This window comes from Tiliqua scincoides, chromosome 6 (assembly GCF_035046505.1).
Source record: "Tiliqua scincoides isolate rTilSci1 chromosome 6, rTilSci1.hap2, whole genome shotgun sequence".
In the NCBI taxonomy this organism is placed as follows: Eukaryota; Metazoa; Chordata; class Lepidosauria; order Squamata; family Scincidae; genus Tiliqua; species Tiliqua scincoides.
This window is the reverse complement of record NC_089826.1, coordinates 85,197,338-85,223,566: the sequence shown is the minus strand read 5'-3', so window position 1 is coordinate 85,223,566 and position 26,229 is coordinate 85,197,338. Positions and strand designations below refer to the sequence as shown.

The window sequence follows — 26,229 nt, the reverse complement described above, 5'->3', positions numbered from 1 at the left end:
CCCATCCCACAAAATTCCCAATAGAATAGAGACTATGAAGGCACAAAGTTGCCCCACAGCTGAAGACTGGCCGAGAAAATTATTGAAATTACTTAAATGAACTGCTTTTCATAAGTCACTAAGAACTTAACTCACTAAGAGCATCAGAGAAGGCCCATTTACAGGTGCAGCTGCCCCAAAAAGTGTGTGGGGCAGTGACAAGAAATAGGGCTTCTCTGTAGTTGCACCAATATTATGGAACTACCTCCCCTTTGATTTGTGGTCCTTTCACACTACAGCCAATTGTGGCAGTGCTCCTAAAATGGCCACCAGTGGCATATTGCACATGCTGACAGAAGCCATTCTACAGCAGCCAAACAGTGTTCTGCTGTCATAAACGCCTCCGCACAGCAGCCCAATCCTGGATGAGACTGGGCTGTCAATGTTGGAATGAAAGAGGCAAGCTCTAAGCCCAAAGCTGGTTTATTTGAAAACAAAATGGACGGTTAACTGTCTCAATGGTCAGCTGAGATACCTCAATGGAAGATGTTACACAGCTGTGAGTTGTAAATGTTAGTGCACATCTGATCTATTGTTTTTGCCATGTGTTAGCTGGTGATGACAGCAGTGATGACCCTGACGATTGTCCAGTTATGTGCTCTCTCAAGCCACCCTACATAAATTGCTAGGCAGACTGAGAAGGCATAAGGAATCACAGGATAAACTGTTTTCTGTTGAACTTGGGTTAGATCAGGGCTCTTCAAACCCTGGCCCGGGGGCACATGCAGCCCTCTGGAGGTTTTTATTTGGCCCACAAGATTCCCTGGCATCAAAGCTAAAAATAGCTCCAAAAACACACTTCCAGGTTCCCCAGCATGTGTATGTACTGCATTCAGCCACTAGAGGTGCTGGATGTAATGCAAGGGAATGGAATAATTTCTTTCCATTACATTGCATTACATTGAGCACCTCTAGTGGCTGAATGAGATATAAACCCATGCCGGGAGACCTGGAACAGAACGTGAATATAAATATGAATTTAAATGTAATGTCTACATTAAACTTATGCAATGAGACAAAAAGAAGTTTGTGACTGGCATTGTAGGCTGTTTGATGCTTTTCCCTAATCCACTCCCCCTCCTCTTGTGCGAACTAATTTTGCCCTCTGCTTCCCCAACCCTTTTCCAAAATCCATTCTGCCCTCATCCTGTGCAAGTCGGTTTCGCACTCTGCTCCCCTCCTCCTTCCATCCCCACTCACTCATTGTATTCAAATTCTCAGCACATCAGGCCTCCATGTATGTATTATTTATTTATTTTCTGACACTCAACACTGTGTCAGATATATGATGTGCCCTCGGTGAGACCCCCTGATGAACAGCACTAAAAGGCAAATGAGGCTCCCCCCCCCCGACCCAAAAGTTTCCTTTAGTAAAAAATAACAGGCTTGGCTTCACAAATGTGATAAGGTCGTTCAGTGCATTTGATATCATTCCAGTTCCTCTCAGGTGGTCTGGGAGGTGTGCTACTGCTGATGTGCATGACAGCACATTTCTCCATGGGATTACTGGGTTCTCCTTTCCTCCAGAACCTGTAAGAGAGAAGTTTGTGAGACAAGGGTGCAGAGCTAGGATTTCATAGCCCAAAGAGACCACGGCTAGCGAGGGTGAAAAGAGACACAGAGAGGGAGTGAGGCAGGCATCCCTGGAAAAGCGGAAGGAGTACAATCATCTCTGGCTTGCTTGGCCCTCTTTCCCAGAGAAATGCTGGAATGCAGCCTGGAGCAACAGATTTCCTCTCGCATACTGTACATACATTGTTTTCAGAAGCTCAATCCCTCTCCCCAGTTTTGGTGTCCTCAGGATGATGCTTCTCCCCAGTTCCTGCGCTGCACTAGGACCAATATCCTGCAACAGAGGGGAGGGGGAGTATTGTTGCCTGGTTGGGCAGCTGATAGGCTTGGACCACTTCAGTGGCGTAGCTAGGTCATTTGACACCTGGGCCATAAATTTTAGTCACCCTCCCATATGACAAAATTAATTTGTCAGTGGGTAGGGTCACCTGTCAGAATGGGGACCGAAATTGGGCAACAGTCAGAATGGGAGCTCAGGTCTACCCAGCAGGTAGATCTGAGCTTCAAGTCCAGATGAGAGCCCAGGTCTACTCACCTGGAAGAGGTGGCTCCAGAAGGCAGTCGGAATGGGAGCCCAGGTCTACTTGTCTGATAGATCTGGGCTCCAAGTTCAGATGGGAGCCCAGGTCTACCTGCCCATCAAACCTTGGCTACAGAGGCAAAGGTTCAGGTCTACCAGCCTGGTTGACCTGGGCTCTGGAGTTGAAGTAGTACCATAATAACATCTCATTGTCTCTTTCAACAATCAGTCTCTTTGGTTCATTCTGAGTTAAGGAAATTTTTGTTACATAAGATAGATGCATTTCTGCTTTTTAGGCCATAACCTTTGATAGAATGGGGGCATTTCACTCTGGTTTGTTTCGTTGCATTCAGCAGTAAATTGTCAAACTCGTTTCATACAGCGGGCCAAAGAGCTCAAATAGGATGCGGTGATGGCACCTGGTCTGGATGCCTTTAAAAGGGGATTGGGCAGATTTCTGGAGGGAAAGTCCATCACAGGTTACAAGCCCTGATGACTATATGCAACCTCTGGGTATTACAGGTAGCTTATCTTTTAATGACTGCTGCAAGGGAGTGGCAACAGGATAGGAGTCTTGTGTGCTGCCTGAGGCATCTGCTGGTCCACTGTCCGATACTGGAAGCTGGACTCGTAGATGGGCCTTTGGCCTAATCCAGCACGGATCATCTTCTGTTCTTATGACGACATTGATTTATTGTAATAATGTAGTCTATTATTATTTGGTGATAGGGAAATGTCCTCATAAGAATGGAGGAGACCTGCTGGATCAGGCCAAAGGCCCATCTAGTCCAGCTGCCTGCATCTCACAGTGGCCCAGTGGCAATGTTTACCAAAACCACGTGACAGAGCAATATCTTCACACCAGTATGTTCTCCCACTCCCTTCTCTATGGCCATCTAATAATGTATGTCAATGCATTGCACACTGAAAAAGCACTATAGAAACATTAAGGATGCTCATTATTATTTACTCACTCTGCACTGTTGTTAAGAGGAGTGTCATCTACCCACTGCCATTTGTCCTGTCCCGCTTGATCACTGAGGCCAATCCAATAATTTCTATCACGGGTAATAAGGGTTTTTGCATGTCTCCTCAGGAAATCCTGCATCAAAACAAAAATGAACTTTCAGTGAATTCAACGCACAGAATAGTCAGTTCAAGGACGGTGTTTCTGCAGGACAGATGCACCTGCACAGTAGCTAGAGGGAGTTAAAAGTGCTAAGTTTTGCAGGGAGTCTCACCGCAGTGTGCAAATGGACCTTCCCCCGCCCTTCCGAAGCCTCCATTCTGCCCCCCCCAAATGGCTCTGAAGGGAAGGGGAGGATCCGCTAGCACACTGAGGTGAGGTTCCCTGCAAAACTTAGCACTTGGCATCCCCTCTAGCTATGCCACTGCACCTGCGAGTCCCCAGTTTGTCATATTTGGCCCACAGCCTTGATGCCTTTATAGAAAGCATGCAGCCATAGCAGAAGCAGCCTGAAAGTGTCCTTGTTCAGAACGCCTATCATGGTTGGAAGGTTCTAGTGCTGCTATAGACAGCAGGGAATCCCATTCCTTCCATGCAAACATAGCCAAAGAGATAAACCCCCTTCAAGGCTGGCATTTGCTGCAGGGCAGATGAACTTGCCTGCTCCACTTCTGAGTTTACAACCACCAAGTCGAAGCCCATCCCTCTGCAGTTTTGTCTACTGTTTTCCCAGTCCGCTGTGTCCAGACCTGAAGAGAAATAGTAGCAGCTGGATCCATTTCGCACCCAACCCAGCATACAACATGACATCTCTTCTGTGAAGGGAAGAAAGAGGAAAAGAGATTTTGTTGCAACTGAAAACAGTCATAATTTTGTCCTCTATAGATCTTTGCACAGTTTTAAATCACACTCAAATAAGGTACATAGTGTTGTGTGTGTGTGTGTGTTTCAAGTTGCATATAACACTTGTGATGTTACAATTTCTGTCTCTGGTTTTGAAAATGTGTGGTAGGAAGAGTCAGACAATATGTTGGATGCTAATCAGATAAATGGACGGTGAAGGTCAGTCCTGGCTGCAGGGTTTGGGGGGCCCAGTGAGATGTTCACAGTGGGAATTCTTGTTCTGTAAAGGGAAGACAAAAGTAACAAGAAGAAGCTAAATAAATAAATAAATTTCACTTTTTTCTCTCCAGATTTTGTGCTGCTTTTCATCAGACTCAAATAAGGTGGGAGAACACGCGCGTGTGTTTCAAGTTGCATATTACATGCATGATGATACACTTTCCCTCTTTTGTAAGGAAGTTTCAGAAAATAATACATGCTGGATGCTACTCTTTTACACACATTCATATTAAATTATTTCTATCCCGCCTTCCCCTCCAAACAAATGGATGAAGGAAATCTAAGGAGAACCAGTGCTGGCTCTGCATTTTTGAGGGTGCTTCAAGGAGCTGTCCCCAGTGACTCCTGCCCTCTCCATGTAGTCAGTGAACCTCATGGTGTGGGCCTTGGAAGGTGTCAGATGATGCTGAACCCAGTTGAGGGGAATTTGAAGCTGTATTTGGTTTGCGTCCCTACCAGTGATTTTCAGTGTTTTTCTTCTCTCTGACCTTTCCTCTGTGGTCTTCACCTCTTGTGATGTCAATTCTGGCTTCTGGGACACAATTCCAGGTTATGTGGCTCTGTTTGTAGGGCAACTGTTTGTAGTAGCAACTTGTCCCTCTTCCTCCACTGGCAGAGGAAGTAATTTGTTACTACAGTTCGGTGCCCTCGAAAAAGAGCTGCAGAGTGTAGAAGATTGTTTCAGCTATTTGCAATGCTGTGCTCCAAACACCTGTGGTACACCTGGTATATCTGGTGTGCTCCCTGGGGCATTTGGTGGGCCGCTGTGAGATACAGGAAGCTGGACTAGATGGGCCTATGGCCTGATCCAGTGGGGCTGTTCTTATGTTCTTATGTTCTTACCTGTGGACCTTTCACAGCACACAGGTTGAAAATTGCTTTGCTAAAAGGAGACGGCAATGATTGCTGTGCAATGCAATTGTATTGCTACAATGTGCTATATGGTTCTATGCCCAAGAACCACAGTCTTCACAGCTGCCCCCTTTTCTTTCTTGGAAAAGTAATCCTAAAGATACTGATTGCCAACCAACCAACCAACTGATCAAATTTTAATTTGGAAAATGGTTTTTCGCCCAAGTGGATCTGGGAATCAGCAATGGAATGCAGATCTTGGAAATTTCCCTAACAACCCAGTCCTATCCCTCATCACACTGTAGCATTCAGGCATGCCATGAAGGTGCTTGCTGCATGCTATGGTTGGGGGAGGCCTGTGAGAGGTAAGGGAAAATATTTTTTTCCCTTAATGATGCAGGGTAAAAGGACTGCTAGTTATGGTATAGGATGCTTACCTGAAATGTAAACAGCATGGTTTTGATCTCTCGGTATGTGTAAGTTAAATGTCCAAGGAAGTTCAACTTGAGTTCAACTTGAAAATGGTTCAAATGGTTTCGTTTTGAAAGTCAAGTGGAAAACGAAAGTCTAACTGGTGGCTGGACTTGGTAATATGACAGTTGTTCTCAGGACATTTTGATAAGACTATGCAGGCACAATGAATACGCCTTTGTTTTTGAAGAAGAGTAAAAAAAATGTATTTGTGATTTTGGCATCAGTCTGTCTTGCTTTTAACACACAGGCTCAGTATCAAAGCTTCAAGTTCAGAGACTTCATATATAGGCACACACATGCTAGAAACAGTATTATGGCAACCCATATCTCAAAAAGAAGAACACTAGTAAGCTTAGCTTTCTTATATTTCCTTGTTCTTCATTTCAAAACCAGTTTTGGTGTACACATAAGTGTGACTAGCAAATAGTAATATTTTAAATAAGTTGTAGTAGTCCAACAGCATTAAAGGTTTAAAAGAGAACACACCAAAATCATTTCCAGGTTCACAGGTCAGATTCCCATAGAAAATCATTTCGCAGCAGTTTTTAGATGAACACACACACAGTGACGTCAATAGAAAGTATGTTGCATTTCACGGGCTGCACATAGAGGCCACAGTAAGTCATACGATGGTTATGAGGTGAGGTAACTTGTGTGTGCAGTGCCATTGGCTAACTGCTGGGGGTATATGATGATGTAAGATGGAACAACGGATGTTTTGAACAGACCAATGAATTGTCTCCATATGTGTTTCAAGGAGGGAACCCCAGATTGTAATAAAAGTCAGCTAAAGGGGGTGTTCTGGGCTTTTTCCTTCCCACTTCTGATGCTTGCAGTCTCCTTTGGAGACGTGGATGGATTTACCACCTTTTGCTGATGGATTACAATAAAGGCCTGGATTTGATCACTTTTGCCTACTGATTACCGTGCAACATCTAGGATCTCTTGTAACATCTTGGTTTTTGCACCTTGCAACATTACCTCTAGGCAGGCCCGCTGAAGGCCTATAAATTTCCTTTGTCCTATGCCAGTTATATAGCCAGCTTTGCAAGGGGAAGGAGTGAGCCAAAAAAATGGGGGATAGGATCCTGCACACGCAACTGCTGCTAGATCCACCCCCTCCATCCCCTGACACACCCCTGGTTCATCCCCCAAATGCACTGTAACTCCCCTTCCGCACCTACAGCAAATGCCCACTGACCCCTTACTGGAGCCACTGCCTTGCACACCATGCTGATTGACATTAGCAACAGTGGCCTGGTAGCACATGACAGAGGCCCAGCTTTTGCACCACCAGAAAGCACCCTGTTCTGCCAGAATACAAGTTCTTGCAGTGCAGGGCAACCATAGGATTGGGCTCTAAGACATACAGCCTATTATGCATCCAATTAAAGCAACTGCATGTAGATGTAAGGATTTTCTTGCAAGAGAATTGAAGACATTTTGGAAAACAGATATTTGTGTGTATAATTGCCACACTTGTGTGTTAACTAAGCAATGAATTTATCTTTTGTTTTCTTTTTCCTACCTGACATATGTTAATTTGATGCAGCTACTAGAGCAGTGTTTCTCAAACTGTGGGTCAGGACCTAAACTGTGGGTTGTGAGTCAATTTCAGGTGTGTCCCCAGTCATTTCAGTATTTTATTTTTAATAGATTAGACTTGATGCTGCCATGGGATGGGACTACATTTGGGGAAATGTTACAGACCCGTACTTTTAACAAGCTACTATGTATATTCTTTTAACAATAATAGTCAATAGGATTTACTCCTGGGTAAGTGTGGGTAGGATTGCAGCCTAGGATGGTTAAAAATTTTCCTCCTTGATGATGTCACTTCTGGTCATAACATCACTTCTGGTGGGTCCTGACAGAGTCTCATTGTAAAAAGTGGGTCCTGGTGCTAAATGTGTGAGATTCACTGTACTAGAGCCTATAAAGAGTCCTTTTCCCATAGAGGGTGTCCCTGTCAATGTCATGCATTGTTTTTTTAGATTGTGAGCCCAGGGAGCCATTTAGTTATTTGATTTTTCTCTGTAAACCGCTTTGTGAACTTTTAGTTGAAAAGCGGTATATAAATACTGTTAATAATAATAATAATAATAATAATAATAATAATAATAATAATAATAATAATAATAATAATGCAGCTGATTGGTAGGATTTTAATTCTCTTGCAAGGGCTCTGTAGAGACAAGCCTGGCTGCTTTTATGCATGGAACATTTCTGTTTATTCCAGGTTCTTTCTTTTTCCATATAAAACCTATTACAGTCAATTGTCTTTATACACAAATTCGCTACCTTTATAAGTGAATTTGCTTATCTGCGAGGGGCAGAATTGCCACCCATCTCTCGTTATCTGCAACTGTATTCTTGTTACCCACGAATACTGTGCCGGTGCACTTGGGGCAGGGGGGCTCAGCACAGCTATGAGGAGGCAGGTGGGGGTAAGAGAGGTTGTGGGAGAAGAGGTGACAGTGGCCTCCTTGCAAACAGAGGAAGAGGGGGAGGGGAAGAGACAGCTGTACAGTGTATGGCCAACGGGGGAGGGGGGTTGCGGGAATTGCATCCAGCCAATTATACTTGTCAATTTTTCAATGCCTGGATTGGGTTAAATTGCCACATCAAACAAGCATTTGTATTGGTCCGTGGGGAATCATCAAACATGTTTCAGACTTCCCCACCATCTTGGGCACCATCTCAGGGACTCCAACTGAACCTTCACAAACCTGGCAGTGATGAGAGGTGTCTGAAAGGCTACCTAAGAGGGCTGCTCTGGAGCTGGGGGAAGCCCGAAGAAGGAGCCAAGAGACAGGTGGAGGATAGGTGAAGCAACCTATGTGTTCAGCTCACTGCTGAACTCTGAGGCCTCACTATTGTGTCGGCAACCTACAACGAGTTGAGGGATAGCCAGCTCGGAGAAATTGTCGTTACCACAAGGTTCAACACATCGAGGGATATCCAGCACAGAGGATGAAGCATCAGATGTTGGGTAGTGATGAGGCCTCCCTAACACAAAGTCCCATAGGCTTCAAGTTACAATTCAGGTTCATAGAGCGTTTGGTGAAAAGGATTCCCTGGAACATAATCCCATTTTTCCCACAGGCTCAATAGTTCAGTTATTTGATTTTTCTCTCTAAACTTTTTGTGAACTTTTTTTTGTTGAAAAGCAGTATATAAATACTGTTACTATAAATTATAAAAAATTATAAATTATATATAAAAAATTATATATAAAAATTAAGTATAAATTATGTAAAATAAAGTATAATAAATACTATAAATTATTATTCCGGATCTACTAATTGGGTATCCACTAGGTTTTCCAGGAACCTAACCATAGCAGATAGCAAGAACTGACTGTAGTTCTTTTTGGCTTTTCAGCAAACATTTCATTGGCATATTTGAGAATGCCTGAAAAGGAGAATTTGTTTTTGGTCAAAGGCACATTTGAATTGCCAGTGTGTGCCCAGAAAACATTTTAATTTTGATCAGATGTCTATTCTGGGCCTTTTCATTCAAAAGCAAGAGTTTCAAGTCCATCCACTTAGGAATGTGGCCTTCTGTGTTGACCACCTGATCCTCTCCTCAGTGGTTACTAACCTTTTCCCTTGAGTCTGTTCAGGAGGCAGTGCCAGTCAGTGGCATTGTGGGACGGGCGTATGTACATCTTGTCTGAATTTCCCAAGAGTAAAACTGAAAAAGGAGAGTGGGCAGCAACCTGTTATGATATCACAGAGCTCAAAACCATGCACACATTTTTCTTCTGTATAGTCAAGGTCAATTTCTTCTAATTCTTTTTAACACTAATGGGATTTCCAGTATTTGTTGGCCTGCCCTGCTCTGCCCTTTCCACTTTGCCTTTAACTTTCAATTTTCTGTATCTTGCATCCTCCTGACTAGAGAGCCTTCTCCTTGCTTTGTTTCTCTTACAACATGCTCCACCAGCTATCTCCTCGCCTTGCGGGAAGCTGTTGACTTGCAAGTGAAGCTATACTGTGTGATGGAAAAACACAAGTCTCATTGACCAACCATGTGGTTTATATGACTTACAGCCCAATCGTAACTAAATCCCACACCAATGCAGCCATCTCAATGGATCACACATTGTATCCAGGGGGAAGGGGGAACATGCCTGTTCTGTCCTAGTGGGTCTGTACAGATCTGCACGAGCTATTTGGTTGGTGGAAGTCCAAGGAGAGAAATGGAGAGAGAGGGGGACAGGGAATGGGGTTAGGATCTGGTGCTTGTAGGTGCCACCAAGATCCACCCCTCCTCTCATTCTGCCTCCCACCCGACCTGTCCCAATCAAAACACCGGTTCTTCTCTGTGCCACGTTCCTCCCACCCCACTCCCACTGCTGGTTTAACTTTCGTTCTGGAGGTATCTGAGAGTGGCAGATCTTCAGCACTGCTCCATTTGCAGCAGTGAATCTAAAATGGCCTCTGGTGGCATGAAGCATACACCACCATGTTACTACTTGTTACTACATGTTACTACCACCATGTTACTACTACTTACAACAGTGGAACTGTGTTCAACTGTCATAAAGGGCAATGAAATCCTAGCTGGGTTTGGGCTGTTACATGAGGAAGGTGAGGATGAGAAGCCAAACTACGATATTCATCTCAGCCTCTCTCAACCATTTTTGCTCATGGCCGTACTCAGTTTCTGTTTATCTCTGTGGCCCCCTCATAGTTGCTGTTAGTTGGAACAAAAGGCACTTTACCATCTCTGCTATTTACTCCAATAACTGGTACTTCACTTCTAAGTAACTAAGGAAATTCTTAAAGATGTAAAATGTCTAGTAGCAGTAGACATTTTAGACATAAGAACTACTCAGAAAAAAAACTATTTGGATAATTAGCACTTTATTCGATGTGATCCTTGTGACAAATTCATCATATGCCTGGCAATTAGGTTTAAGTGCCCCCCCCCCGAAACATACTGTAGCCCCCTCATGTTCTGTTTTTTTTTTTAATGTGGCCCTCTAAAACAGTGTTGTTTAACCTGTGAGTTGGGACCCCAATGGGGTTGTGAAGCCTCATTTGGGGGATTGTGGCAAACTTTCAAAGCCTGTGCAAGAAAAGGGCTTGGATCCAACCCAATAATGGTACTACTGCCTTATCAAAACTGAGTTCTTGATAAAATCCTGCACAGCCTCTTCTCACTGTCTTGCCCTGCAGCTTCCAAAGCCAGCCCTGCTCAGGTTGGGGGTGGGCAGCAACGTGGGTGGATTGGGTCCTGGGGGGCAGGCAGGATCAGCAGTGGGCCCACAGTCTCATATTTTATTTATTTAGGTCATGGCATGAAAAAAGTTTAAAGACCTCAGCCCTAGAAGTATGGTGGGGACCCCTGAGGTGCCGCATGGCCCATGTTGAGAGGCTGAAAGAACCAGCACCAAATTGGCATGGAGGGTCCAAAGAGAATGTGGGATGAGGCAAAACCTCGTCTGGGGGTAAGTCAGGATGTGGTAGGTTGCAAGCTCTTGGCAGGAAGGAAGTGAAAAATCATGGCAACTTTGGAAAGGAACCAGGGGTTCTGTACCTATAACAGATACTTAGAAGGGAACCCTCCACCAAGTGCAGCTCTTCCCTTCACGAGAACTCTATGATGGAAAAAAAGGTTGCGTATGGTAAAATTTGATCTCCAACTCAGCTCTTGCATGTGTGGGCGAGGAGCACTCTCAGGTCACAACAAGGAGGGTTAAATAAGAGGGGAGGTGAATTGGACAGTGGTTTTGAAATAGCTAGTTAAATCTGGCAAGGTGGCAAAACTTGGACCAGGCTGGGCTTGGTTTACTCCAGGATATTCTCTCTAAGGGGCATGTGAGAGAACCATGGTGTGTGGTAGCAACAGGCTTTGTTTAATCTCCCTCCTCTGTGGCAGCAGCAACAGCTGCATCCTCTGAAAGGCACAGATATCATCTCACACACAGCCGTGAGGGAGGCTTGTATGGCAACGTGTGGCCATGACTTGGCCCAGCCTGGACTGTGTCTTGCCGGTCTGTCTCTCTCTCTCGACTACAGCCCCCAGTTGGGCCATTATGACAGTCTTGATTTGTGGAAGCATACCCAAAATGGCCTTCAATGGAACACTGTGTGCTCCATCAGCAGCCATTTTATGACAGCGGAAACATGTTCCACCTCCGAGGTCTTCTTCTCTTGTTAAGTCACTTCCAGCTTCCAGGAGACTCTTGTGAAGTTGCTTCCAGCTTCGTAAAGCCCTGTGCACACTGGCCCAATTCTAGATAGGATTGAGCTGTTAATGGCTCAAATTATGAGCTGATGACACTGAGCTCATGAGCTGATGAAGGGTTTGTCATGAGATTCCTGGCTTCTCTCACAGATCTACAGATCCTAGAGTTCCCTGGAATAGGAAATGATGGTTAAAGCAGTTTAAGCCTGCGGTATAGATAGCCCTTTACTCTAACTGGCTTTGTTTTTTCCTTTAATGCAACTCGGCAGAAAAAACTTCCTTCATTCTGGTTTTCCACATTTTTTTTCATAGAACTCCTAACCCTTTATACTCACACAAAATAACAGCAAGAAGCACAATGGTCAGCAGCAGCAAAAATCCTGAGGTCGCCCATGGAAACCAGGGCGGGAGCTTCCTCAACACAGCTGGAGGTGCTTTATTTTCTGCAGATGCTGCAAAGAGAAGACCCACCATCACCAAAATTAAACCAAGCACGCACACCTAAGTGCAGTGGATGCAAAGCACTTGCCCTTGAACATTGTAAACCAGACACTCACAATTTGGGTAGTTAAAGAATGCATAAGGTGGGGGCCTTAAGCCATTTTGTGATTATGAGCACAGAGTGAGGAGATGGTAGTCTCTCTGGATTAATCATTAAAGCACAAGGCTCTCAGTGGGAGCTTCCCTTCCAGGACTAATGGGCGACTCAGGGCTGCAATGTTCATGAGGACCATAGTGTGGCAGGAAAGACCCTCTCCCTCAGTGCTGTGGCCCTGATTCTGACTGGACTTTTCTGTGACTACTTAGCTTTAAACACACACACACACACACACACACACACACACACACACAGAGCCAAACAGGCATGTAATGTCAGTTGTCTGGTCCTCAGTGGCAATGACTCACCTTCTTCTTTTGACTATGAATCATTTTTCTGAAACAGAAAATAGTCTCCAGCTGATTTTTGCTTACGGCTTCACATTTTTTGAAAGACCAGTCAGACAAATCTGTTTGCCTGATGGCACTTCCCCTTATGATAATTCTGCTCAGCCTTTGCAAGGTACGCAGAAATATGGGCAAGACCCACCTACTTCTCTTTGGCAACTGGATAATTAAGGAATCCTGGCAGTCAAAGCACTTGCATGCATCTTCACCAGCATAGACACTCTCCACAGAAGATCCTTTATTTCTCTAGAAGTGACTTTCTCTGCATTTCTCAGGGTTGCAACTCCAAGTGGATATAAGAAGAGACTCTTGTGTGCTCCTGGAGGTATCTGGTGGGCCACTTTGCGATACAGGAAGCTGGACTAGATGGGCCTTGGTCTGGTCTTGCAGGGCCCTTCTTATGTTCCAGAACTATGGCTCTGGGAATGATGCAGCAACTCAGTAGCAGAGCATGTGCTTTGCTTGCACATGGTGCCAATATCAGGCAGGCTACCCTTTCAGTTGTGCTGCTTCTGCCAAGGCATCACTTTGCAGAGCAACTCTCAGCTGCTGAGGTGTGGTCACACCTCAGCAAAGGCAGTTCTGCTGCAAGGGCAGCCCACGTGATAATTGAGCTCTGCCATATCTCAAAAATACGATCAAGATTTTTTCTCCTCTGCCATTTGCAGATAATGAGTTCCTAGGCAAGATCAAAGTGTTTCCTAGAGTTCCAAAATCAAAGTGCTTATTTTTGGTCATCATCTGCTTAGTGATGTCACTTCCTGCTTAATGACATCACTTCTAGCCCACTGCAAGCATTATGAATGCTATCTGAGCCTGCTGTGTTTGAGCCTGCAAGACAAACCTAAAGAAAATGGTGTCTTGGAGTATATGCTCAATTCAATAGCTTGGATTCAGAGGCAGTCCTGGGCTTTTCCCCTCCTGGGGCCACCTCTATCTTTGCTGCCCACCTGCCCCTGACCTGGAAGTAATTGCAGTGATGTTATCATCACTATAATTAGTTCCATGTGGTTACCTCCTCTGTTTCCCCTTTGAGAAAAAGAGGAAAGGAAGGAGGCAACCTAATCTCCAATGGAGCCTTCTGCACAGAAGCACTGTGAAAGGATCAATCAGAGCTAGAAGCAGTGCACATCTCCACCAAAATCAGAGAAGGTGTATGCTGCTTCCTGTCACTCAGAGGGCTGCTCCCTCCCCTTCCCTTTCTTTAAAGGAGAGGAGGGTGGTCCTCAGATGTGGCCAGGAACCGCGCTGAGAGTGGCTGCAGGAGCACAGCCACTCTCGCCACAGTTTATTGCAATCTAAGCACTGCCTCCTCCATTCCCCTTTAAAGAAAGGGGAGAAGCGGCCCTCAGAGCAGTGTGGAACTGTGCCAACAGTGGCTGCACTCCTGCAGTCACTCTTGGTTCAGATCTCAGCATACCTGGGTAGGGTCAGAAGGTTGTAGCACTACCCCCCAGCCCAGAGCCCGGGGTGTTTGCCCCCTTGCACCCCCTTGGTTACACCACTGCCTGGATTCATAATTTTTCTGGAAGCATAATAGATGTTTGTAAGAACAGGTGAAGATGGTTATAGCATTTTTTAAAATTCAAAACTATGTCTGGAGTATTTTCCTGTCAAGATTGCTATGTCTTCAATATTACCCCAAGGCAGACACTACATAGGTGAAATGTTCCCATTGTTTCATCTCCATGCCACTGGTACATCTACTGGATTTCTGCCTGACATGCATCTTTTCAAAGTGTGCAACAGATCAGAAAAGAGGAAAGCCAAAATTTTTCCTACACTTAAGACACAACTTAACCCATTTCTTCCCAGCCCACAGATTCGATCCCTGTTGCGTATATGCAAAGTTGGGCAGGAATGCCTTAAACATAAACATTCAGTTTAGAACTTTCTGTCCTCCCCCCCCACCCCCGTGGCAAATAATGACCCTTGTTCTCCTCAAGATCACATACCCAGATCCCCAGATCTTCTGATCTTTACCTTTGGGTTGAACAGGTGAAGGTCCATTCCTGAAATTCACTTCAGCGTAAGTGATCTCTGATCCCATTTGGTCTCTGACAACTCCTTGTCAAAATGTGTTTAAACTGGTGTGGTTTTCTGAGAGGGGAATGGTGTAGTTTACAAAAGGAAGCACCACTAAAGTAAAGCACGTTTCCAGAGCAACTGCACTGCTTCCCACCCTCTGTCATCGGGGTGAGGAACCAAGACCAGCAGCAACACAAAGTCCGTCCCTCAGCAGAGGAGAACATCTGAAACCAAGGGAAAATTTCTTCATGTTGGAAGCTCAAAAGAAAGAGGAACTTCACGATGTCTTCACAAAAGAAAGAGAAGTGCCCTTGTTTCATATTCTCTCACCAAAATATACATTGCATCATCTGTACAAAAATTCCCCTGGGGGCTGGGGATAAGAATAGGCCCTCAGTTTGGCTATACTTGTCTTAAGAGGCGACTAAACAGCCACCGGGTAGATAAGGCTCGTCAGCCTGGGAAGGCAGCTCATCTGAGAGAAGGAAAACTCTGATCCCAAACCTCCACTGCCTTGTGGCTACATCCAGTTATGGAAAAGGCTTCAGGAGTCAACCTCGAGGCAAAATCAGGATCTGGAGTCCCTGAGGCAGTTCATGGCTGAACACAGTCACGTTCTGGCAACTCCTGCGACGCCGCTGGAACCAACTGTATTGGCTTCTGCCTTTCCATTGGACCATTTCAGTGACGTGGAGAGGGGGGATTTGCTGCATGGGTAACAGTCTATCCTCCATATCTACCTTACCTAGGCTTCGTGCACTGGAGAGGACACTCTGTTCCAGAACACTATTCAGAGCGTGATACCATAATCTTCCGAGACTGAAGGATGCCAACATCTGTACAAAAAAGGAGGTTCGTCTCAGGCTTAGCTTCAAGCAAGGAGCAAGAAGGGGTGGAATACTGAGCAGAGGATGGGTGAGAAAGGGACCTTCCAAAAGCAGAGCACAGCCCAGGCTGCTCCAGATGTGTGGTCCATTGATTGGAATTCTTAGATCAAGAATAGCAGGCCAAGGGCCCACCTAGTTCAGCTTCTTGTATCTTTCAGTGGCCCACCAGATGCCTCAAGGAACATCTGAGCAATCTTGTTATTGTGCCTGCTGTATTGTGCTTTCTTTGTGATTGTAAACTGCCTTGAGAATGGTGAGATGTGTTCAAACACATTTTTCAAAATGGATCACTCTCCTCAGTGGCACAGACATTCACGGAGGAGTTGGTGTGGTGTATGCTGAATGACCTTATATGCTATTTTGTAGGCAGTGAAGAGGACCTGGGAAGAACATTGAGAAGTCATTTGGAAGTTATTTCAGATGGATTTGCATGTCTTCATGCATGCAGTGCAAGCAAGTGCCCCGTGCTTACTTGGCAGGAATGACAAGTGAATTCAGGGAAGCTTTTTCACACCAGGATGCTGGAGATTCAGTTTTAGGATAACACTGTTGGGCTCAGAAGCGCATTCAAGTACGCTGGGTGTTTTGAATGACAGGTCTGCCTCACAGACCCTTCTCAGAAAGCTCCATTTTATTTTGATTTTTGTTAAAATTTCTATTCTACATTTTTCAGACTAAGGGCCCTATCCAAATTTCCAGCACCGATGCAGCTGCAATGCAAACTTGAGGTAAGGGAATGAATATTCCCTTACCTTGAGAAGGCCTCCCTGACTGTGCCCCCACCACCACTGCAGGATGCAGAGCATGCCCCATTGGCACAGCTGCATTGACACTGGAAAGTTGCATAGGACTGGGCTCTAAAATGCCCTTTCAAAGTACAGGTGCAGCATATTTATCCACGGATTTTTTATCTGCGGATTTGTCTCAACAAAAATGGGGTGGGGGAACCAAAAGTCATGCAAACCTTTGCCTCCTTTGCCCTGCACTGGCATTTTGCTCCATTTCCAGGCAGCCCAAAACACTGCAAAAAGGCTCTGCCTTGCCCAGGCAGAGAAATTGCCCTGGAGCCCTGGAAGAGGTTCCTCTTGCAAAGGAACAGTAACACTCCTGGAGCCCCTGAGCCAGCAAAGAGGCTGAAGAGGGGAAGGGGGGCCGAAAATCTCTGTAGCCAGGACACATGCAGCAAGGTGGAGCTCACTCACCCACACAGGGGCAGGTGCGGTAGCAACAGAAGGGATTGCTTTAAAAACCCCTTTAAAAAGGGAGTGTTTGCCAAATTCTCTCCCCCCATTGAGATGGTGCAGGCAATCACCAACACAAGCAAGCCTTCCCACCAAGCAAATCATGAGATATAGCCTACAATCCTCTCCACGCTTTCCTGGGAGTAAGCTCCATTGACTGGAATGGGGCTTACTTCTGAGTAGAAACGCATAGGGCTGGACTCTTAAAAGAGCAGCATCTCACCTGTGAAAGAAGCAGGACAGCTGGCAATGGGGAGGGCTGAGTACGGAGTGGAGGGGATTGATAACAGCTGCCTTAGTTTCCTTCCATCCGGAAGTGTCAGGCTGCAGTATTTGCGTAACTCTATGGAATTTAGCAAAACCTGTTTTTTGTTAATCCCACCGAGTCACGGAATGGAACTAACGTGGATAAATAGGCTCCACCTGTAGCTCACAAAGAGAATGAAGACTAAAAATAGTCAGTCAAATTCCAACACACTGAAAACGAACCATCATCAATTCTAACGCAGTTCAACAAGCCACCCACAGCAGCAGCCATCCTCAGAGCCTCAGTGAATACAGCCCAAGTTCTACCAGCTTTGTAAAAATCCACAAGGAGGCAATGAGGCCATTCACCAGTGGGAAACAAATAGTGGGTCCATGCAAATAAAGGAAGGTCCAGAGATAACAACTCAACACATTTATTTCATCTTCAGAACAGAACCTGGCAAAGGAAACACAAGGCAAACACCTTTGGCTTGATACCCCTTAGTTCCGCTCAGATTCCCCATGATTGGTGCTGTTGAAACACTAAACTAGAGGGCCAATCAGATTTTGATCCTGCATAACTTGCACACATAACTGTGAGCCCTTCTAATCTAATTGTTAGATTGTGAGCCCTTTTGGGACAGGGAGCCATTAGTTATTTGATTTTTTTTCTGTAAACCGCTTTGGGAACTTTTTGTTGAAAAGCGGTATATAAATACTGTTAATAACAACAACAACAACAACAGAACCACAGATGTAGCTTTGTCTGTTGTGGCCAACCACTTCCTGGAAGAAGACAAGGGCACTTTGTTGAGTGCCTCCTCAGAAGATGATGGCACACAAGGGAGAAGGGTCTTTTCAGTGGTGGCACCACATATACAATATTCACTCCTCAGGGAGAAAGTAACCCATCCTATAACCATCTCTTTGAAACTTATTTCTTCAGACTGTGTAGAAATATCTAATAACTCACATTAGTTGTCATTTGATAATGTATGCAGCGATTCATATAAAAAGAACAAATTAGTGATTAGATATTAAATGCAAGATCAAAAGCCTTTTGGCTAAGAACATAAGAACATACACTGCCCTCTTCCCCCGCCCCCATGCCCAGGGCAATGTGCAATGCTCAATTAAAACACAATGGTAACCATTACAAAAAGGTATAAAATTAGAAGCCAGCATATGTCTATAAGCACAGTTCATGCTATGTCCCCATCAGTGAGTTCACACAAAGAAAGAAGGGTTCCACTAAATCCAGGAGGGTGCCCGCATGGCTAACGAGCCAAGTTAGAGAGGCTGTGAAGGGCAAGGAAGCTTCCTTCTGCAAATGGAAGTCTTGCCCTAATAAGGAGAATAAAAAGGAACATAAGAACAGCCCCACTGGATCAGGCCGTAGGCCCATCTAGTCCAGCTTCCTGTATCTCACAGCGGCCCACCAAATGCCCCAGGGAGCACACCAGATAACAAGAGACCTCATCCTGGTGCCCTCCCTTGCATCTGGCATTCTGACATAACCCATTTCTAAAATCAGGAGGTTGCGCATACACATCGTGGCTTGTATCCCATAATGGATTTTTCCTCCAGAAACTTGTCCAATCCCCTTTTAAAGGCGTCTAGGCTAGACACCAGCACCACATCCTGTGGCAAGGAGTTCCACAGACCAACCACACGCTGAGTAAAGAAATATTTTCTTTTGTCTGTCCTAACCCGCCCAACACTCAATTTTAGTGGATGTCCCCTGGTTCTGGTGTTATGTGAGAGTGTAAAGAGCATCTCCCTATCCACTCTGTCCATCCCCTGCATAATCTTGTATGTCTCAATCATGTCCCCCCTCAGGCGTCTCTTTTCTAGGCTGAAGAGGCCCAAACGCCGTAGCCTTTCCTCATAAGGAAGGTGCCCCAGCCCCGTAATCATCTTAGTCGCTCTCTAAGTCGCTCTCAACATAAACTGTGGCAAAAGAAATGTAAGAAGGTGATATGAGAGGCCAAGCAAGACTATGAGGAATGCATGGCCAGCAACATTAAGGGGAATAATAAAAGCTTCTTCAAATATGTTAGAAGCAGGAAACCCGCCAGAGAAGCAGTTGGCCCTCTAGATGGTGAGGGAGGGAAAGGGGAGATAAAAGGAGACTTAGAGATGGCAGAGAAATTAAATGAGTTCTTTGCATCTGTCTTCACGGCAGAAGACCTCAGGCAGATACCACTGCCCAAACGGCCCCTCCTGACCGAGGAGTTGTCAGATAGAGGTTAAAAGAGAAGATGTTTCAGACCTCATTGATAAATTAAAGATCAATAAGTCACTGGGCCCTGATGGCATCCACCCAAGCGTTATTAAGGAATTGAAGAATGAAGTTGCTGATCTCTTGACTAAGATATGCAACTTGTCCCTCAAAATGGCCACGGTGCCAGAAGATTGGAGGATAGCAAATGCCACGCCTATCTTTAAAAAGGGAAAGAGGGGGGACCCGGGAAACTATAGGCCGGTCAGCCTAACATCTATACCCGGTAAGATGGTAGAATGCCTCATCAAAGATAGAATCTCAAAACACATAGATGAACAGGCCTTGCTGAGGGAGAATCAGCATGGCTTCTGTAAGGGTAAGTCTTGCCTCACAAATCTTATAGAATTCCAGAATGAAGGCCTTATAGAATTATAGAATGAAGGCCAGGAAACAGAGAGTGGGTGTCAATGGGCAATTTTCACAATGGAGAGAAGTGAAAAGTGGTGTGCCCCAAGGATCTGTCCTGGGACCGGTGCTTTTCAACCTCTTCATAAATGACCTGCAGACAGGGTTGAGCAGTGAGGTGGCAAAGTTTGCAGACGACACCAAACTTTTCCGAGTGGTGAAGACCAGAAGTGATTGTGAGGAGCTCCAGAAGGATCTCTCCAGACTGGCAGAATGTGCAACAAAATGGCAGATGCGCTTCAATGTCAGTAAGTGTAAAGTCATGCACTTTGGAGCAAAAAATCAAAACTTTAGATACAGGCTGATGGGTTCTGAGCTGTCTGTGACAGATCAGGAGAGAGATCTTGGGGTGGTGGTGGACAGGTCGATGAAAGTGTCGACCCAATGTGTGGCGGCAGTGAAGAAGGCCAATTCTATGCTTGGGATCATTAGGAAAGGTATTGAGAACAAAACTGCTAATATTATAATGCTCTTGTACAAATCTATGGTAAGGCCACACCTGGAGTATTGTGTCCAGTTCTGGTCGCCGCATCTCAAAAAAGACATAGTGGAAATGGAAAAGGTGCAAAAGAGAGCGACTGAGATGATTACGGGGCTGGGGCACCTTCCTTATGAGGAAAAGCTATGATACCCAAGTGCTCCGGTTGAGTGTGTACAACCTCACACCTGTGCTGCCATGAGCAGCATAGCAAGCCCACTCAGCCACCTTATTTGGTTCTCAAGACCCATCTTTCTCACGTAGTGTCTCTCTGGTGATATATTAGTTGAGAAATGGTAGTGGAGGTCAGGCAGGCCTCCTCCACTGTCGCACCCCATCCCTGGTCTGAATCGCCCCCTCCCTACTCTGAAACACCCTATCCCCACCTCCTTTCAGCCCTCCTACCCAGGGTGGCCAGATGTCATAACTGCAAAAGAGGAGGCTCCCCAAAATGTAGGACATAAAAAAACAAAGGACATGACAAAACAAAAGCTAAATACACTTGTATACTGATTTCATGTAGTTAATTCAAAACTGTATTACTTATTATTAAATTTAAAACTATCACATATAATCTATTAGTTACAAAAGGCTATATGCTGCCTGCTAACAGAGTAAAAGAGAACATTTAAGTTCTTTTCCAGGACACAAGGCTAAAAAAAGAAAAAAGAAAAAAGAGGACAGGTTCTGGAAAAAGAGGGTGTCTGTCACCCTGCTCCCCCCATCCTCCCCCATCCCATGCCATATTCATTGGTGCCAGCAGCCATTCCTTGGGATTCAGCACCAGTGGGATGGCACACGCCTTCCTGCCAGCAGCACTGCTTATTGATAGGGTGTCAAAAAGTACTTTATAGCACATTTATGATGCCCAGATTTGGTTGTTAAAGCTCTCAGAGCACCCACTATGCTGGCACTTACCACAATTAGGATTGGACCATTAGTCCTAGACATCAATGTGAGCTACTGCTGAAAGCATTACAGCATCAATGACTGCATTGCCAATAGACTGCAAATTGTTTATGCATGTTGGAAAAAGTTTTGGCCACAAATGACTTCACAGGTTTCTCCAAAGTAGAGGAGGGAGTCATGAAAATTGGGCTTTCCAGGTTGGGGTGAACCAAACCTTTCCAAGTGGTGAAGACCAGACATGATTGTGAGGAGCTCCAGAAGGATCTCTCCAAACTGGCAGAATGGGCAGCAAAATGGCAGATGCGTTTCAATGTAAGTAAGTGTAAAGTCATGCACATTGGGGCAAAAAATCAAATCTTCACATATAGGCTGATGCGTTCTGAGCTGTCTGTGATAGATCAGATCTTGCGATGATGGTGGACAGGTTGATGAAAATGTCAACCCAATGTGTGGCGGCAGTAAAGAAGTTATCTGGTGTTATCTTGTTATCTGGTGTGCTCCCTGAGGCATTTGGTGGGCCGCTGTGAGATACAGGGAGCTGGATTAGATGGGCCTATGGCCTGATCCAGTGGGGCTGTTCTTATGAAGGCCAATTCTATGCTTGGGATCATTAGAAAAGGTATTGAGAACAAAATGGCTAATATTATAATGCTGTTGTACAAATCGATGGCAAGGCCACACCTGGAGTATTGCGTCCAGTTCTGGTCGCCACATCTCAAAAAGGACATAGTAGAAATGGAAAAGGTGCAAAAGAGGGCAACTAAGATGATTGCTGGGCTGGGGCACCTTCCTTATGAGGAAAGGCTACGGCATTTGGCCTCTTCAGCCTAGAAAAGAGACACCTGAGGAGGGACATGATTGAGACATACAAAATTATGCAGGGGATGGACAGAGTGGATAGAGAGATGCTCTTTACACTCTCACATAACACCAGAACCAGGGGACATCCACTAAAATTGAGTGTTGGGAGGGTTAGGACAGACAAAAGAAAATATTTATTTACTCAGCGTGTGGTTGGTCTGTGGAACTCCTTGCCACAGGATGTGGTGACGGCATCTGGCCTGGATGCCTTTAAAAGGGGATTGGACAAGTTTCTGGAGGAAAAGTCCATTACGGGTTATAAGCCATGATGTGTATGTGCAACCTCCTGATTTTAGAAATGGGCTGTCAGAACGCCAGATGCAAGGGAGGGCACCAGGATGAGGTCTCTTGTTATCTGGTGTGCTCCCTGGGGCATTTGTTGGGCCGCTGTGAGATACAGGAAGCCGGACTAGATGGGCCTATGGCCTGATCCAGCGGGGCTGTTCTTATGTTCTTATTCATGGACACAGACAAGAGCGATGGTGGGGAGTTACTGGGCTCTGACAATGAACTGTTACCAGAAGAGCTTGTCCAAAGCACAAGAGAAGAGAGGATGGTCCAGTGGAGGAAGATGAGAGGGAGCAGGCATCATGAGACACCCACAAGTTTGCTGAAGTTTTTTAACTTTTGAATGAGTCAACTGACAAAGTGCAGAATACGACCTTTGATGGTGAGACCTTTGTGCTGAGCACAAGTGTACAAATCACATGTGAAGTCAACCTCAGGGGTATCCAAAATTTTTGGCTGGAGGACAGCATCATTATCACTATGTATTTTTATAGTTTTATGTTTCTGGCAACTCCTGCGACGCTGCTGGAACCAACCATATTGGCCTCTGCCTTTTCATTGGACCATTTCAGCAACGTGGAGAGGGGGGATTTGCTGCATAGGTAACAGCCTATCCTCCATACCTACTTTACCCAGGCTTCGCGCACTGGAGAGGACACTCTGTTCCAGAACCACCATTCAGAGCGTGACACCATGGTCTTCCGAGACTGAAGGATGCCTACACACAAATGTATTCTAAGTGCTGTTAGATGACTTGGATGCCTTCCGGGGGAGAAAGGCAGATTACAAATCTAATAAATAAATAATCATGTGTGCGGCACAGTGTTGAGTTCCAGAAAAATAAGTTTAAATGATCAAATACATTCGAGATGGAAATTAGATGAATGAATAAATGAATGGGCCCAAAATTTTTGGATTTCTCCAAGCCCCACCACACACCACAGAAATAAAACACATTTAAATGGACTCCCATTCCCCACCCCCATGCAGCTTACATTAATGAAAAGAAGTCTCTCAGAACACAAGTCACCAAGAACAGAGGCGCAAACAACAGCGGAAGAAGAAGTAGCAATGATTTCTTGGAAAACCTGCCCAATGCACTTAATGCAGGTTCTCTTGAAAAAAATAGTCTTGTCCCCCAGGAGCATAACTCCCCCCAGTCCAAAGCACTCTCAAAATGACAGAGGGAAAGGAGGGAGCAGGAAAGGATCTTGCAAACCAGTCCAGAAGCACTTTCAAGAAAACAGAGGGGGAGAAAGGAAGGCATCTTGCAAAGCAGTCCAAAGCAGACTCTCCTCCTCTAGCCAACTCCTGAAACCTTTCTACATGGAACAGTGGTGTTCGCTAGGATTCAAGTCACCCGGTGCCGGAGGTCTGCGTGTCACCCCATGTAGTGGGCGGGGCAACATCCCAGGTGGGTGTGGTGATGTACCATTGCCCCGCCCCCACCGGTTTTTTGGCTGTACCTTTTGTTATAACACAGATATTTCAATGTGGTTTGTGTAAGTCCTTCCAGAAGCCTTAGAAGACATTCTGAGGGCCAGGAGGCTGCGTGCGTCTCCTCAGCTCTTAGAACACCCTCTGGAGGTGAGGAGAGCTCTGGAGGATTACAGGGCCTGTGGAGCTTCTGGAGGGCTAGATGCTCACTGGGGCCAAAGGTTTGCCATGGGCCGCATCTGGCCCACAGGCTGGGGTTTGGGAACCCCTGCTCTAAGGTAGCATTTTCCAACCAGTGGTATACCTACTACTGGTGGTACGTGAGATGTTGTCCAATGGTACACAAGGGACCATGGCCACTGGGGCCATCACTGTGGCCTGTTCTGCAGCCTCTCCCAAGCTTTGCCGTATCACTGTGCCCTGCACAAAGTGCAGCAACTGCTTCTAGGAGCAAAGAAACAACCACTCTGAGCTTTGCAAACCGGAAGTGATATCACGACCCCATATACTTGAGGTGTTGCTGGCACTTAAGATAATTACAACATGAAAAGTGGTACATCAAGAGAAACAGGTTGAAACTCACTGTTCTTCGGAAGATTTTTCCTGACCTGCAGAGGAAGAGGAAGCAATTCCCTGTTGCAGTGTTCTTCAGCAAAGCCCGTTCAAACCCACAAACGCGTTTCTCAAGTTCAAAGTGACAACACTCCTAAGAAACTCCATCCCCTCTTCATAAGGAAGTTGCTCAATTTCTGACCAAAATTTCTATTCCTGTCCCTGAATGATTCTTTCTCCTATTGCTGTCTCTGAAATCACTCCTAGTCACCCAGCAGCTCTTGGGGGGGGGGGGGGGGAGAACAGATGGAGAAGCTGAACCAAGCAGCAAGTAATCATCATCATCATCATTTGCATTCATCATTGCACCACACAGAAGAGTTGCATATCTGTGTTCAGATAAGCCCTTTTTCATAAATGTGTTCTGGTACAGTAAAATTTCATTTTTTATATTTTTACTGATATTTTCTGTATTACTGATATTTTCTGTAGTTAGGCTTTGTATACAAGTTTTACCTTGTTTAAGGCTCTACCATGTAGTGTTACTTCAGTCGCTATACATTACATATATTAATGTTCCTTAATTTGCACAGTTTCAAACTTTTGTGGGGGTTCAAAAACAGAACCCCCATGTATACTGGTGCTCCTGTCTACAATAGAATTGTTTCCTATCCACATGTGCACCTAATGAAGATTTTATTTCATGTATCTGATGAGGTGCATGGTAGCTCACGAAAGCTTACACTGAAATAAATTAGTCTTAAAGGTGCCACAAGACTTGTTTTTGTTGTCATGGATTAACATAGCTTACCCCTCTGGTACTGTATATAAAATACTAGCAGATGAGAAATTTTAGCAGAGGAACTGTGTTTCATTTGGCCAGAAGATGGCACCACAATTATTCTAAGTTACCGATAACATTTTGGGGAAAGGAAGCTGTTCCTTTTCACCCGTTCTTATTCTACAGGAGTGGTTTAACTGGATAAATACAATAAGTCTTTAAGGTGCCACAAGCCTTCTTTTGCTTTCAATAAGTAGAGAGCTTCTCTTTTGGAAAACCATGCTCTTTTGGGGTGCATGTAGGAAAGGGATTTCTACAAGGCACTCACATTTTATTCCTATCGCACTGTCAATCTTCACCCATTGTACCTCAAGAGGTACCTCAAGAGGTACCTCAAGAGGTACAATTACCCCAGAGAGCTCACCATCTAAAAATAGACAAGACAGAGGAAGATGAGGGGAAATAGGACCAGGATGATATGTATTTCAACTTACAGCTGAATCTTAAACTCCGTTGGTGCAACTGGGCCATATGACCCACGCTGTATCCAGCACAGGTAAATAGCAGGCTGGAGGTCCTCAGGGGAAGGGGATATTTCCCCACTTACCAAATAATCCGCAAGCCTGCCCCATGGGGCCGATCAGATTCATGCCAGCTATTTAGCTGGTGCAAGTCCAAGAAGTCCTGTGTAGGGTATTCAGGGCCAGGAGGATAGTTTAGGGCGCAGGCCTCCTCTGCCAGGGTGACCAGATGTCATAACTGCAAAAGAGGACTCCAAAATGTAGGACAACCAAGAAAAATGTGGGACATGACAAAACAAAAGCTTAAACACTTGTTTATTGAGTTGATGTGGTTAAACACTATGTTACTTATTAAATTTAAAACTATATTGAATATAATTTATTACATATAATTTATTAATTACAAGGTAGCTCTGCGCTGCCTGCTCACAAGGAAAAGGAGGACATTTAAGTTCTTATCTAGGACACAAAGCTAAAAAAGAGGACATCTGGTCACTATCCTCTGCTGACCTTGCTACCTCCTATGCTACCCCCGTTTAACCCTTCCCTACCCTACCCAGAAACACCTGCTTCCCCATCTATTTCACCCCTGGATATGGGGAATGAGGGAGAGAGAGGAAAA

At 45.1% G+C, this 26,229-nt stretch overlaps 1 protein-coding gene across 3 annotated transcripts; it reads right to left on the bottom strand.

Annotated features, from left to right (window-relative positions):
- Positions 1-1,244: 1,244 nt before the first annotated feature.
- On the bottom strand, positions 1,245-14,907 carry LOC136655943 (C-type lectin domain family 4 member C-like). 3 transcript variants are annotated; one of them, XM_066632692.1, is made up of 7 exons: positions 14,673-14,907; positions 12,080-12,196; positions 9,150-9,242; positions 3,759-3,913; positions 3,106-3,233; positions 1,794-1,885; positions 1,484-1,569 (listed from the first exon to the last, which is right to left on the bottom strand). In XM_066632692.1, exons 1-6 carry the CDS (start codon positions 14,737-14,739, stop codon positions 1,837-1,839), a joined length of 609 nt encoding a protein of 202 aa, XP_066488789.1. In that variant the 5' UTR covers positions 14,740-14,907; the 3' UTR covers positions 1,484-1,569; positions 1,794-1,836. The 3 variants fall into 3 exon arrangements, with proteins under 3 accessions (XP_066488786.1, XP_066488787.1, XP_066488789.1); XM_066632689.1 differs by lacking the exon at positions 1,794-1,885 and having other exon boundaries at positions 1,245-1,569; XM_066632690.1 differs by lacking the exon at positions 1,794-1,885 and having other exon boundaries at positions 1,245-1,569; positions 3,759-3,847.
- Between the last annotated feature and the right edge of the window lie 11,322 nt (positions 14,908-26,229).

Excerpts from the sequence above, each read along its gene's own strand:
- LOC136655943 (XM_066632689.1), bottom strand. The coding sequence starts at position 14,739 with ATGGGATCAGAGATCACTTACGCTGAAGTGAATTTCAGGAATGGACCT. Across the intron at positions 9,243-12,079 it reads GCTTCTTGCTGTTATTTTGT|TTTTACTCTTGGGAAATTCA; the intron begins GTGAGTATAAAG and ends CTCCTTTTTCAG. Across the intron at positions 3,234-3,758 it reads TAAACTCAGAAGTGGAGCAG|GATTTCCTGAGGAGACATGC; the intron begins GCAAGTTCATCT and ends GTTTTGATGCAG.